At 37.1% G+C, this 12,789-nt stretch overlaps 1 protein-coding gene across 1 annotated transcript in view; it reads left to right on the top strand.

Moving 5' to 3' along the window:
• Positions 1-12,789, top strand: part of msps (msps cytoskeleton-associated protein 5) — a 414,143-nt gene that overhangs the window by 344,581 nt on the left and 56,773 nt on the right. Inside the window, exons 29-30 of the mRNA XM_068226728.1 lie at positions 9,631-9,799; positions 10,098-10,274. Coding sequence (XP_068082829.1) covers positions 9,631-9,799; positions 10,098-10,274 — 346 coding nt within the window. The remainder of the gene's footprint in view (positions 1-9,630; positions 9,800-10,097; positions 10,275-12,789) is intronic.

Raw genomic sequence — 12,789 nt, 5'->3', positions numbered from 1 at the left:
GATTGGTACTCAGACATAATTAACATATACTTATCCTTGCAAAAGCAGCTACACTTTAACGATTTTCAATACTTATTTAGAACACTGATAAACCCGAAAATGTCTTCTTGGAAACAAAACAATTTGCATATCCATAACACCAAAACTCTTCGCGCTATAGCCGTAAATGCGAAACCATGTATGGGTCTATACCACGTATAGAGGTCGGCGGCTACGGAAGAAAAGGGGGTCTATACCACGTATAGAGGTCGGCGCTGAGGGGCTAAAGCATTGACCAGGAAGTAATGGCTGTGTAGGTATTTGTTCGGTGACAGGCCATGATCCGTAATGTGCATTACTTAAATGAAATGAAGGAAGAAATTTGAAGAGTGGCAATAGATATGTGGGGCTATTCACAAAAAGCAACTGGTCGAATAAGGTCATTTGGTGGGTAACTGTCTCTAGTTTTTGTAGTATGGTGTTACATAAGCATCATGGTGGAGCCAGAAAGCATATGAAATTCAAGAGGTTTACTACTTAACATGTTAGGTCAATATAGTTGAGGTTGGAAATAGATGTGTTTTATAAGTTTTCATTTAAGGTCCAAGGGAAGAACATTCTTATGGTGCTTCAGCAGACAAAGGGATGCATGAACCTTTCTGCACACATTAGTTGCATGTTCATCCCAGGTCAGTCTCATTTATGATGACCCCAAAGTTTGCAACTGTCTTGAAGTAAAGCACCTCAGTATCACAAATGGAAATAAGAGGTGGATTTAGATAATTTATACTACGTACTAATTGCTGGTGTCCAATTGTAGTGCTGCGAGTCTTCAGGGGCTTGATAATTAAGTAGTTATTTCTGGCATATGTCACTTTAGTTCAGTGTTCATATATTGGATTGCTTCATATACACATGTTTAGTATATGAATATCTTTAGTATAGTCTAGTCTTAGTAAGGGAGGGAAAAAGGAAATGAATAGTGTTTTGGGTAATTCAGGTGAACTCATAATAGATTCCAGGGAGTCACTAGAGAGGTGGAAGGAATATTTTGAAAATCTTCTCATCTAAAAGGAAATCTTCCTGGTGACATCGCAAACAACTGAGCTGATTGGGAAGAGGACAGTGATGTTAGTGAAATTACGGTTGAGGAAGTGGAAAGAATGGTAAATAAATTCCACTGTCATTAAGCAGCAGGTATAGATGAAACTAGGCCTGAAATGGTGAAGTATAGTGGGAAGATAGGGATGAAATGGCTTCATAGAATAATATTAGAATGGAGTGTTAGTAAGGTTCCTTCACGTTCGATAAAAGCAGTAATTGCACCTATCTATAAATAAGGAAACGGGAAGTATTGCAACAACTGTCCAGGTATCTCTTTAATCAGTATACCAAGCAAGATGTTCACCAGCATCTTGGAAGAGAGGGTGCGATCAGTGGTTGAGAGGAAGTTGGATGAAAACCAGTGTGGTTTCAGACCACATAGGGGAGATTTTCTGTATGCACGAGGTAATGGAAAAATGCTACAAGAGGAACAGACAGTTGCGTTTTGTAGATCTAGAGAAGGCACACGACAGAGTATTGAGGGAAAAGATGTTCGCTGCACTGGGAGACTATGGGATTAAGGATAGATTATTAAAATCAATCAATCAATCAAAGGCATTTATGTTGACAATTGGACTGTAGTGAGAATTGACATTAGAATGAGTTCTTGGTTCAAGTTACTTACAGGTTTTAGACAAGGCTGTAATCTTTCACCTTTGTTGTTTATAGTTTACATGTATCGTCTCCTGAAAGATATTAAGTGGTACGGAGTAATTCAGTTAGTCAAAAATGTAGTAAGCAGTCTGGCCTACGCTGACAACTCGGTGTTAATGACAGATTGTGCTGGAAGCCTGTAGTCTAATATTTGGAACGTGAACATAGGTACAATGAGTATGGTATGAAAATTAGTCTTTCTAAGACCAAATTGTCAGCAGGTAAGCAATACAACGGAATTGAATATCAGATTGGGGATACAAAGCTGGAACAGGTAGATACCGTAGTTACTCGTGTATTAGACCTCCTCGCATATTGGCTTTTCAAGACTAAGAAAATTAAAAAAAAAAATCTTGCACACAAGATCTACGCAATTCATCTGAGAAGAACAAAGATTCTGCTTCGAATTGGGTACAAGCCTTACTGCAGCTCTGAGGACATCACACAAATTTATGAATAGTTTCGTCCGTGCGACCCATGCCATGAAAACATGCGTCGAATTCATGCGGTACACGTGTTTTGTAATTAAGAAATTTCCCATCTCCGTTGTGTAGGTCTGCAGCTCTGATGACGTCACACAAATAGGTGAATAATTTTGTGTCCGACCTGCGCATTGCAAGCACTAATGTCGTGTGTATAATGTATGTCTGTGTTTTGTAGATAAAAAGGTTCGCCAGCTTAATGGTTAGCACAATTAGCTGCCGTTCTCGGGAGCCTGAGCTCAATTCCTGGTACTGTATTGCCAGAGATATACGAATGGCAGGCAGATTGATTTGCGGTAAAAAATGGTACATGTACCTCCCTTCCAGGGGGCCCTGTCTAAAAAGAGCTGCACCACCTCGGGATGAGGAAAAGTTTCTTTAGTTAAGAAATATTCACGGTTGTGGCTATTAATATAGCAGGCGAGATCATTAACAAAGTGATCATTAAATATCTCGTAATTCAGACCAATATAGTGCGCCATTCCCGCGTCCAGGCATGGACGCAGGAGATCCAGACTAGCTCTAAGTACAATATTGATTCGATGCCTAAGATCTATGGGTTATGAGTTCCGTAAGAGAAAAACGCTCTGGTCAGTTAATGGCAGATTCTAACCAACGTTGGAAGACGTCTCTTACCCGTTACGGTTAGATACCATATCCATATTAGTCATTAGAGAAGTCGTTGTAGACTTAAGATAGTACGGTCTTACATCTAACACTTATTCTAGGAAGACATAGAAAGAGTAATGAGGTTCTAATATCCCACATTTATTAAATTATTAAGTCAGACAAAGGAAAATTCATCTTAAATTCAATCGAATGGATATTTCTTGAAGTAAATAACTCTGTATTATTCTTAAAGTCTGTGTTCATCACCAATGTTCCAGAAAGTCATGTCATCTGACCTCTACTGAATCATTAATTCACAGTACAGTGTCGTGACCTCGTTATGTCAAAGGTAAGAATGGTTGAACCTACGAAGTTACCGTAATATAAACGCATTCTAGGGCTCCGTCAATCCATTTTTTGAGTCCTTTGGTCCCTCAAAACCGTAGAATATTAGAAGCAAAGTATTGTACAACATTAGGGAATTATTTATAAAATTAATGGTTTCATTCATATGCAATTCACATAATAAGTTTGGTAATATTGAATTAAATTAATATAAATAAAATTAAAACATTCGAGTGAATGGTATTGACAAGAAATGAATATTAAAATCAATACCGGTAACATAAAAGTGTTGGATGCATCCATTAAAATAAGAAATAAAGAATTATATCAGTTACTATTTACAATGTCTCCGATTAAACTTTCTTGAGAAAAATAAAGAACGCATTTGGAATCGTCAAGTAAGTATTCAGATAAGGATTGGAGTCTATGTTGCCTTGATATCGGTTATTCTTCGAATAAATGTGAAATTCAGTTCATTAATACCTACTCCCTACTCATTAAAATTATACATGTTATTTAAGTTACACTAAATGTTTGTATCATACAGGTTAAAATTCTCAATGAAAATCATCACAATACTTCTCATGACCTGGATTGACTAGTACACACTCATAGGCTTTCCCATTTAAATATTCATATTCATATGCTCAATTGCCTCTTAGTCACTCATATTTCCTTGTGTTATTCACCATAAGTTAAGCTATGTCCATTGGAAGTCAAAATAATGTTATCGTAAGATTTAAATTATAGACTTAAGATAATATGACCTTAATTCAGGGATAAAAATTAATTTAAGTGCGTATTTGGTTGTAAGAAACGTCATCACACATATCCTACTAAGTTATTATCAAACATACTACCAGTGGAAAATTTAGTTGGTTGGAAGACACTATCTTCGACTAAAAATCCTTGTGTGAATATATATGTCACCAGTGATCTGTCTAGTAGCTTGAATATTATCCGAAATGAGGTTATAAACTGTGAGAGTTGTCATAATTATCCGAAATAATTCAGTGAAGGCCTAAGTACAACCATGTCTACCTGCATGATTATTCAGATGATCTCAACATGGATAATAGCGCTGCCCATCAGCGTCTAGATCGTATCCTAAACTACGTGATTCTGCATAAGATTAAGAACTACCGTTTGGAATTGGCAAAGATTCAATGACAATCTCAGAAAACATCACTTGAAAATCACTTCATCTCACCTGTGACAACTATGACTATTCACTCGAAGAAAAATAAATGTGACCATCATAAGTCACTATCATCCTTATACCATTTCTATAATATGTCAATTATCACTCTTACTTCACATATAATAAACCTCTCACTATATTATATGCATATCAATTCATTAAACTGCACGCAAAATGTGCCACGACATTCTTAAAATATCACCTTACTTCCTACCATCATAGTGTCAAATTTAACATTATAACTCTGAGCAGTACAATGCCTTATTCCTTCATAAACACTTCCTATATACGATCTCGTACCATGTGACCTTAATTATATTAGTAAACACTCGTATTAATACCAACTTCACACTTTACTCTTCACTGATAATAATAACAACACTAATCATTTACTCTCACATATCATTGGAAACATTACGATCGGAATATCACTTAGTGACCACGCCTACTAATGGATCTGACGTTACACACAGATGAGTACCTATTTCCTACAACCTCACCTACACGTTTGTCTACGCACTGTCTTTGCACGGAAGTACACATATCAACATTTAATTATAAAAAGGCAATGTTCTCTTACTTACGAAAACGACTCAGATAATGGACTTGGCTTGTCTTAAGGTGGTCTCGATGTCTTCTCATCTCCAGTCATCTGAGATTAGGATCTCGTCATCTGGTTCCTTCACGAGTGATCGGCTTCATCGTAGCTCCTCACAGCTGATTACTGGTCATCTGAGCTGATCAACATCGTATCGCCTCATCAAGGTCCAAGTAGCGTTGCCTTGCTTCTTTACAGGTTCATAGTGGAGTCTCGTATGTATGGAACAGAGCAACAACAAAATATGTGATTCATTACAGTCATTCTTCAGTTAATATATCTCTTGGGAAGCTTAAATTGTGTAGGTTCTGTTATGGTACAGTTTAGTTCAATATGACAGCTTCAAATCGGCTAGGATAATTGCTAAGTATTTATTCTCTTTGGAAAATGAAGTTTGCTCCTCTATGTTTTTGTTAGTGCAAGTGCACTCGACAGCTGATCAGTACGTATGCTTTTTACTATTGAGCGGTATCCGATAAATTTATACATGCTCTGCGTCAATTCGTGACGTATCTCTATTATAATCTGGGTAATCTCCTTTTTATTGTATTTTAAATTTTGCGCAGCGATTAGATCTTGATAACAGATGTTATGCGTGTAGCCGCGAATTATATTTTCTTCTAAATTACGCTGTTTGCTTCAGATAAGTAGATTCTTTCAATCTAGTTCGATGGCTTCTTACTGCTTCAAGGTCTGATTGTGTAATGAATGATCAGAAATTTTTTTTAAAAATAATAATAATAGGTTTAAATAATATCCATTTGTCATTCTTTTCCTGCGCCTTCTAGACATGGTTCTTTACGTAACCAACCGATGAAAATAACTACATTTCTGTCCGTATTGACGTTAAATGCATTCACATTAACATCTTAATCACTGGGACTCCATATTTGTTCCCACCAGCTCGCGTAAAGAACTGTGAAACGGCACAATAGTTTTTTTTTTATTTAGAGAAGTAGGTTTAAAACATGATCAAAGCAGTTCAATCATAATGATTGTTTTACTCGCCAACATACCTCATGAATAATAATAATAATAATAATAATAATAATAATTTATTATTAATAATAATATGTATCATCTCCTGAAAGGTATTAAGTGGCACGGAGTAATTCAGTTAGTCAAAAATTTAGTAAGGAGTCTGGCCTGTGCTGACAACTCGGTCTTAATGACCTATTATTAATAATAATTTATTATTATTATTATTATTTTACGTCCCTACTTAACGTACAAAATTAAACATTGGAATGGCAAAACGCATTGCCGCCACACCGGTAGATATCCATAAATGTGGTAAACTTTCCTCTTACTGTATTTATTTTTAATCCTCCCGTCGTGGAACTTCTGGCACTACGCAGGCACTTGATAGCATACCTAACCTATCAAATGCGGTTTCTCTTATCTTTAGGTAAATCCTGGTGTGATAAACGTGGAGAACAAGCATAAGATATGCTTAAAAATAAGGGTTTGGCTTTCAACAGCCGCTGTTATCCACATAACTCTTCCAGTCACTATGTATTACATTTGGAAGTACAACTCATAACATGCTAGTTATCAACTGGTGGTTTGGCACATGTTCTACAGCATAGCCTTATTCGGAGGGAGTGGCTTTTGCTACACTTACACCAACTGGGAATATCAGAGACTATCTCCAGAAACCATTTGGGAATAAATTCTCACTGTTTGTGCTCTATAGTCGAGAATGAAACTATTTTTGAAACTTTCAGAAAATTACGGGACCTCGAATGCTCTTGATGCATAGCTGACGAATTGCAGTGAAAATTACGTCATTTGGAATGACGACATGCCAGTAGCAGGGAAGTAGACGATAATTCAAATGAAAGCAGTGATTGGGTTTTTCAGGTTTACTGTGTGGTAGGCCTGCTGCTCAAATGACAGAGGAAAATGACTGGCCGTTAAGTTCTTTTGTATCAGTACTGCATAATAGGATAATATGATACCCTTATCCCTTTTCCCTACGGGGTCGAGTGTGGAGTGAGTCAAATCTTCGTAGTGAGTGTTTACGACCGTACGCCCTTCCTGATGTCAACCTAATCGGAGGAATTAATGAAATGAAATGAAATGAAATGAATGACATGATATGAGGAACTAAAGCAGACTATATTTACTGTATATGTAGGCCTAAAAGTAGTGTTAACCATTTATTCTCTCTCTTACATTTAGAAATACAGTACTGCCTTCCAACGAAAGCCAGTATAACTGAAATACATTCATAAGTTTGTTGAGGAATAGTGTATAATTTATCCTCTTTATAGCCTAGAAGCCATGTGTTCACTGCAAACAATTTGAGGTTATCCCCTTACTTTTTTTGGCTGTAAAAGTGGAAATGGGGTGGGGGGGTCTAATACACAAGTAAACACGGTAATTTCAAGTATTTAGGATGTGTGTTCTGCCAGGATGGTAGTATAGTAAGTGAAATTGAATCAAGGTGCAGTAAAGCTAATGCAGTGAGCTCGCAGTTTCGATCGGCAGTATTCTGTGAGAAAGAAGTCAGCTCCCGGATGAACTATCTTTACATCAAAAATGTTATAGTTTATTTATAACATATATTTGCACTTGGAACTAGTTTCGACGCTGTTTGGCGTCATCATCAGCCAAAATGTGGGAAATAGGCTAGCATGTAGACATTTATATTACACAAGGCGTTACATTAAACAATACACATCCTACAAGGAGACAAAAACAGGGACGAATGTAGAAACAAATGCATCGTTGAGAAAGCAAAAGTTATACATATTAAAAATAACCTTAACCACACATCTTGCAGTGCGAAAATATTTGCCTTGAATGATTCCTGAATACAAAACGCACGCGCACACACTTCTGAAGAGCTAGCAGGCAGGAAAAAGTAAGGTGAAACCTTAAGAGTTCTTCTGAGAAGAGTTCATCATTTTTTCTATGTTCCGACTAACTAATGAAGTCTTCCTTGAGTTCCTGATAAACATACACAACAGGAAATTCTCCTTCACTCTCAACAATAGTTATAAAGACCAACGGTAAATTGTATTTTAGATACTGTGCAGAGATGTGAAAGCATGATCTTGAACATGATATAACTTCTTCATTTAACCACCTTTGAAAGTCTCTCTCTATATTACGTAACTTCATTAACACCACCATTCTGTAGATGCACAAAATAATCTTGTAATCTTCACAGGTCCGGTATTCAGCTCGACAAGAATATAAAATTGGTATTAAGGAATACGTTTTCTGAGAGTTTGGAGGTTGACTGTCCCAGTATTTGTGGTGTATTGTTGCAGCGTTACGTGTAGGGTGGGGGCAGGTTTCTATGATGTTTATTGCGGGACATAAGGCGGTAAAGCTATGGCGCGAGATGAAGAGGAACAGAGCGTGTTGGATAGTTTAGGTCTGGGGAGCGGCCATTGTTGGATTAGGAGGGGAGAGGGAAGGAGCGGTAGGGGAGGAGAGTGGAAGGAGGGGAAGTATGGAGGGTGATGTGGTGAAAGTGTGTGGCGTGACAAAGTATTATGCATAATCTGAAAGACAGATCTGTTTTTCGGGATATTCATGTTTTTGAAAAATTCAATGAGAAAGTCAAATAGGATCTTTGGTTTCTCTGAGATATCATTAAAGTTTAGGTTGGGATTGAAATATTGGTCTAAATGAATATAGAGGTTTTCAGTGACGTCTAGGAAAGAACCTTTGTTTAGAATATCTAATACCTCAAGATCTTGATTTATTTCAGTAAAGTTTTAAGTTTTCCTATCTTCCATTCTCAGTTCAATACGGACAAAAATGAAATTCTTAGATTAAAAAAAATAATATATATATCTTTACATCAGTCTGTTTTCAGACCAACTTTGCTTTACGGAAGTGAAAGCTTGGTGGACTCAGGATATCTTCTAGCTGGAAGTGAGATGTGAAAGTGGCGTTAATGGTTGCTGGTACAAATTGATGGGAACGATGGGAGGAGGGTACTTGGAATGTGGAAATAATGGCTGTCAGGTATGAACTCGATGGATGAAGCTGTACTCATAAACTGACTTCGGTGGTTGGGTCAAGGGAGGCGAATGTAGGAGGATAGGTTACCTTGGAGAATAATGGACTCTGTTATGGAATTTAAGAGAAGAAGAGGGGCTGGGCTGAGTGGCTCACAGTTCAGGTGCCGGCCTTCTGACCCTAACTTGGAAGGTTCGATCCTGTCTCAGTCTGGTGGAATTTGAAAGTGATCATATAAGTCAGCCTTATGCTGGTAGATTTACTGGCACCTAAAATAACTCTTGCAGGACTGAATTCCGTTACCTCGGCGTCTCTGAGAACCATAAGAGTAGTTAGTGGGATGTAAACCAATAACATGTGGAGGGAAACTGACGATTGTGGCTAGACTCAGGTTCTAATGATTTATGTGATTTGGAACTGAATGAGGCCACAGAACTCGTTACAAATACAGGATTAGTAAATTCACAGAGGCTTGCTGACTGAATGCTGAAGGGCACAACGGTCTATAATAAAGATGCATCATGTATTTAGTAGTATAATCCTTAGTGGGAATAGGTGATTGACAAATAATCATCATACATTAAATAAATAAAAGGTGTGAGATGCTGTGTGTACTACTAAAAGCCTATGTAAGTGTACAGTTTTCTAATTTGTTTTTGTAAATATTGATGTTGTAGTGCATTCCTTCAACATCTTCACAATTGCTCTGCAAATAACAACTGCTTGCCTCTGCGCTTTGAAGAACTGACCCTCAAATGTCTGTGGAAAGTAATACGCCTTATACCTACTTGGGAATCAGACTTGGATGTTGCTGCAGTTCTTAGAGAACTGCATATCTTTCTTAGAGTAAGTATCTTGGAATTCAACACACAGCTCTGGAAAAAATTATAGTGAATATTTTAAAAGATTCAGTGACTATTTTAAATCATCACTTCAACTACTCCTAAATGATCAATCATTTGGTGTTTTGTTTCTTTACAATATTTTTAATATTCTCAGTTCTTATCTTCTAAGTTGTAAAAATACAAGATCCTTGTGGTCATTCATGATTTATGAACTGGTGTCTTGAAAATACTAGATATGTGACTCACTAAAAAATACCTGGTATTCTTGTAAGTTCTTACTGTTATCCTGTTACTTTCAGGATTACCCTTCATCAGTTTGGAAACGGAGATCATCTGACACTCCATGTCGCACAGTGAAGACAATACTGCACACGTTAGTGAAGATTGTTGGGAGTGAAAAGATTCTTCAGTTCCTTCATCAAATTGACAATTTGAACGAGTCGGAACTTCAACCGTACCTTATCAAGCTTTCAAAGGTCTGGTGGTGTTCCAGAGAGCGAGTGGTTTTTTCCCTTTCCCCTCATCCCCCTCCACTCCAGTTATCAACTTTTTAGCTGGTTGGTTTGAAAGTTATTCATTTTACATGCTTTTTTATTTACTATTCTTTTTTTTTTTTTTGTGGATATATTTCCCTTGTACCTCATTATATTTGTGTCTGGTCATAAGATTTAAATTCCTTTTCCTCAATTAATATCCATAATTGACTCCAATCCTGTTGTTTCTTATATGCTTATTAAGGTAGTCTAGGAAACAGATACAGAACAGAGACCTACCATTTAGGGTCATATTCAAGAACAAGACTTTAAGGCAAAATAGACTTTGGCTGAGACTTTGCTTCAATGTTACCAATAACTCTTTGCTTTGATTTTACAAAGTCTACTATAGAGGATAATACAATGGCAGACATTGTATACATAATTCAGTTTGAAAACTATTTTGAATACGTCCAGTAGATTATCCAAGCCCCACATTCTCCTCGTCAAGTTATACGAGGTGTGCAAAACCCAATTGAGTTGTACAGGGATAACGAATACAAAATTAGATGATGTTCAGTGAATGAACAAACTCATGATATTCGAAGGTGCACTAATGACAGAAAATCAAAGAGGACTACAGTAAAATCTTGTTAATTCAAAGTTGTTGGGATGTAAAAATCAGACTTCAAATGAGGTGATTTTGAGTTAGCCGCTAACTCATACTTCAGAAATGCCAACCCTTGCAGTGTCACAAAATATTCAACCTTACCCGTTACTTGATTCACAGTTTAAACCTTTCAGATGCCATGAAAAAAAGAACTATTTCCAAAATGTATCCAACAAGGTGCATTTACAATATTCAAATAATATAGTAAATAACTCGCTGGCAAACATAACCTCGTGCAATGAAAAAAAAAAAAAAGCATTATTCAAAGACGAGGAGAAAACTATGCTGGCTCCCCTGTTCAAGTACTTTATTCATTGGATTACTGTATTGTATGGATTTTAGATGCCTTATACTTGCACGGAAAGCACCCGATGCCCTTAAAACATCGTGGCTTGTCAAACTTTCCTAGGACGAGGGGAGAAAATCTCTCGTTTCAGTCTACTTTGCAACACAGTACAGTGACTTTATCCTTGTACAATTCCCTGCCATGGCACTTTATTCCGGAATGCCAACCCTTGCTGCATCGCAAAGTATTCCAAGCCCCATTAATGCATGCAATCACCTTGATTCACAGTTTAAACCTTTCAAATGCCATCTAAGAAAATATTTCCGAAATTTATCCAACAAGGTGCATTCACATTATTGATATCATACCAGTGGTGCCAACTATTATGGATTGTCCGTAATGATTACGGATTTCACTTCATGATTACGGCATTACGGTTGAAGGGGAAATTATTACGGAGAAGCAACATTGTCACGATAAAAATTAATTTCTACGAAAAAAAGGAAAGAATTTAAAAATGTTCAATCCCTTAGATCATTACTGGTCAGCCTTCCTCGTTTCATTGTTTGTAAGTTGGCAGCTAAACATATTTGGCAGTTATTTGGTTGTCACCTCCTTTTGTTTCCCACGAGTGTTGTGAAATCACGGTCAGCTACAGACATAGATATACGCTGCTCTCTTAGCTAGAAAGACTCATCAGTTCGGCCGTGAAGTAGGCTCTACTCTTTGCTCTGCTGTTCTCCATTGCACGCATTTGGCTCTCTCTTAGTTGTGTGCGTAGAACGAGTGATAATATTTTGCGTGTTTCCATTCTAATTATCCTAGTCGTTGATTCGAAAAGAAGTGATTGGTTCTTTCTAAAGTGAAGCAGAGCAATTGTCAAATTGCATCTTCTTCTAAGAAGACAGCAGTGTTATAGAAATATTGAGATGGTTACACAAAGGAATGGCTATGCCTACTTGCTTCACTTGTTCGTGAAAATCACGATTTCTGCAGTGTGTGTTTGTGTGATTTCTCTGTGGCTCACAGTGGACGAGACGATTGCAGAAGACGCATAGAATCAAAGAAACATCACCCATACAGTGAATCAAAATTACGGAACCAGTCTGTTTCATCGTTTTTCATAAAAAGTAATGAAACTGCTGTGAGAAGTGCCGAATTGCTGTTCACATCATTTCTTTTGGAACATTATATTCTGTTATCAGTTTTAGACCATTTATCTAGATCAATGTCTAGAAATATGGTTATTCAAGAACTAAAACCTCTGCTTTAGTTCAATACACGGCATCTGAGGCAAAAAAGGAAATAAGTGAACCTTTGCAAATAACGCCTTTTTCTTTGGCTACTGATGGTAGTACGGATTCAAATGCAGTTAAACTTTATCCTATAGTTGTCTCTTTAATGCTCAGAGAGTCGAATATCAACTCTTCAGTATCATTTGTTAGAGAGTACCGACAATACAGGTGAGGGCATTTTCTCTGTTATTAATAGTGAATAGCCATTTCTTGGGAAAATTGCATTTCTTTTTCACCTGACAATGCATACACAATGATAGGGGCAAA

Source organism: Anabrus simplex, chromosome 3, assembly GCF_040414725.1.
Source record: "Anabrus simplex isolate iqAnaSimp1 chromosome 3, ASM4041472v1, whole genome shotgun sequence".
In the NCBI taxonomy this organism is placed as follows: Eukaryota; Metazoa; Arthropoda; class Insecta; order Orthoptera; family Tettigoniidae; genus Anabrus; species Anabrus simplex.
Note: the sequence above shows the minus strand (reverse complement) of the source record. Positions and strands in the feature narration are given on the sequence as shown.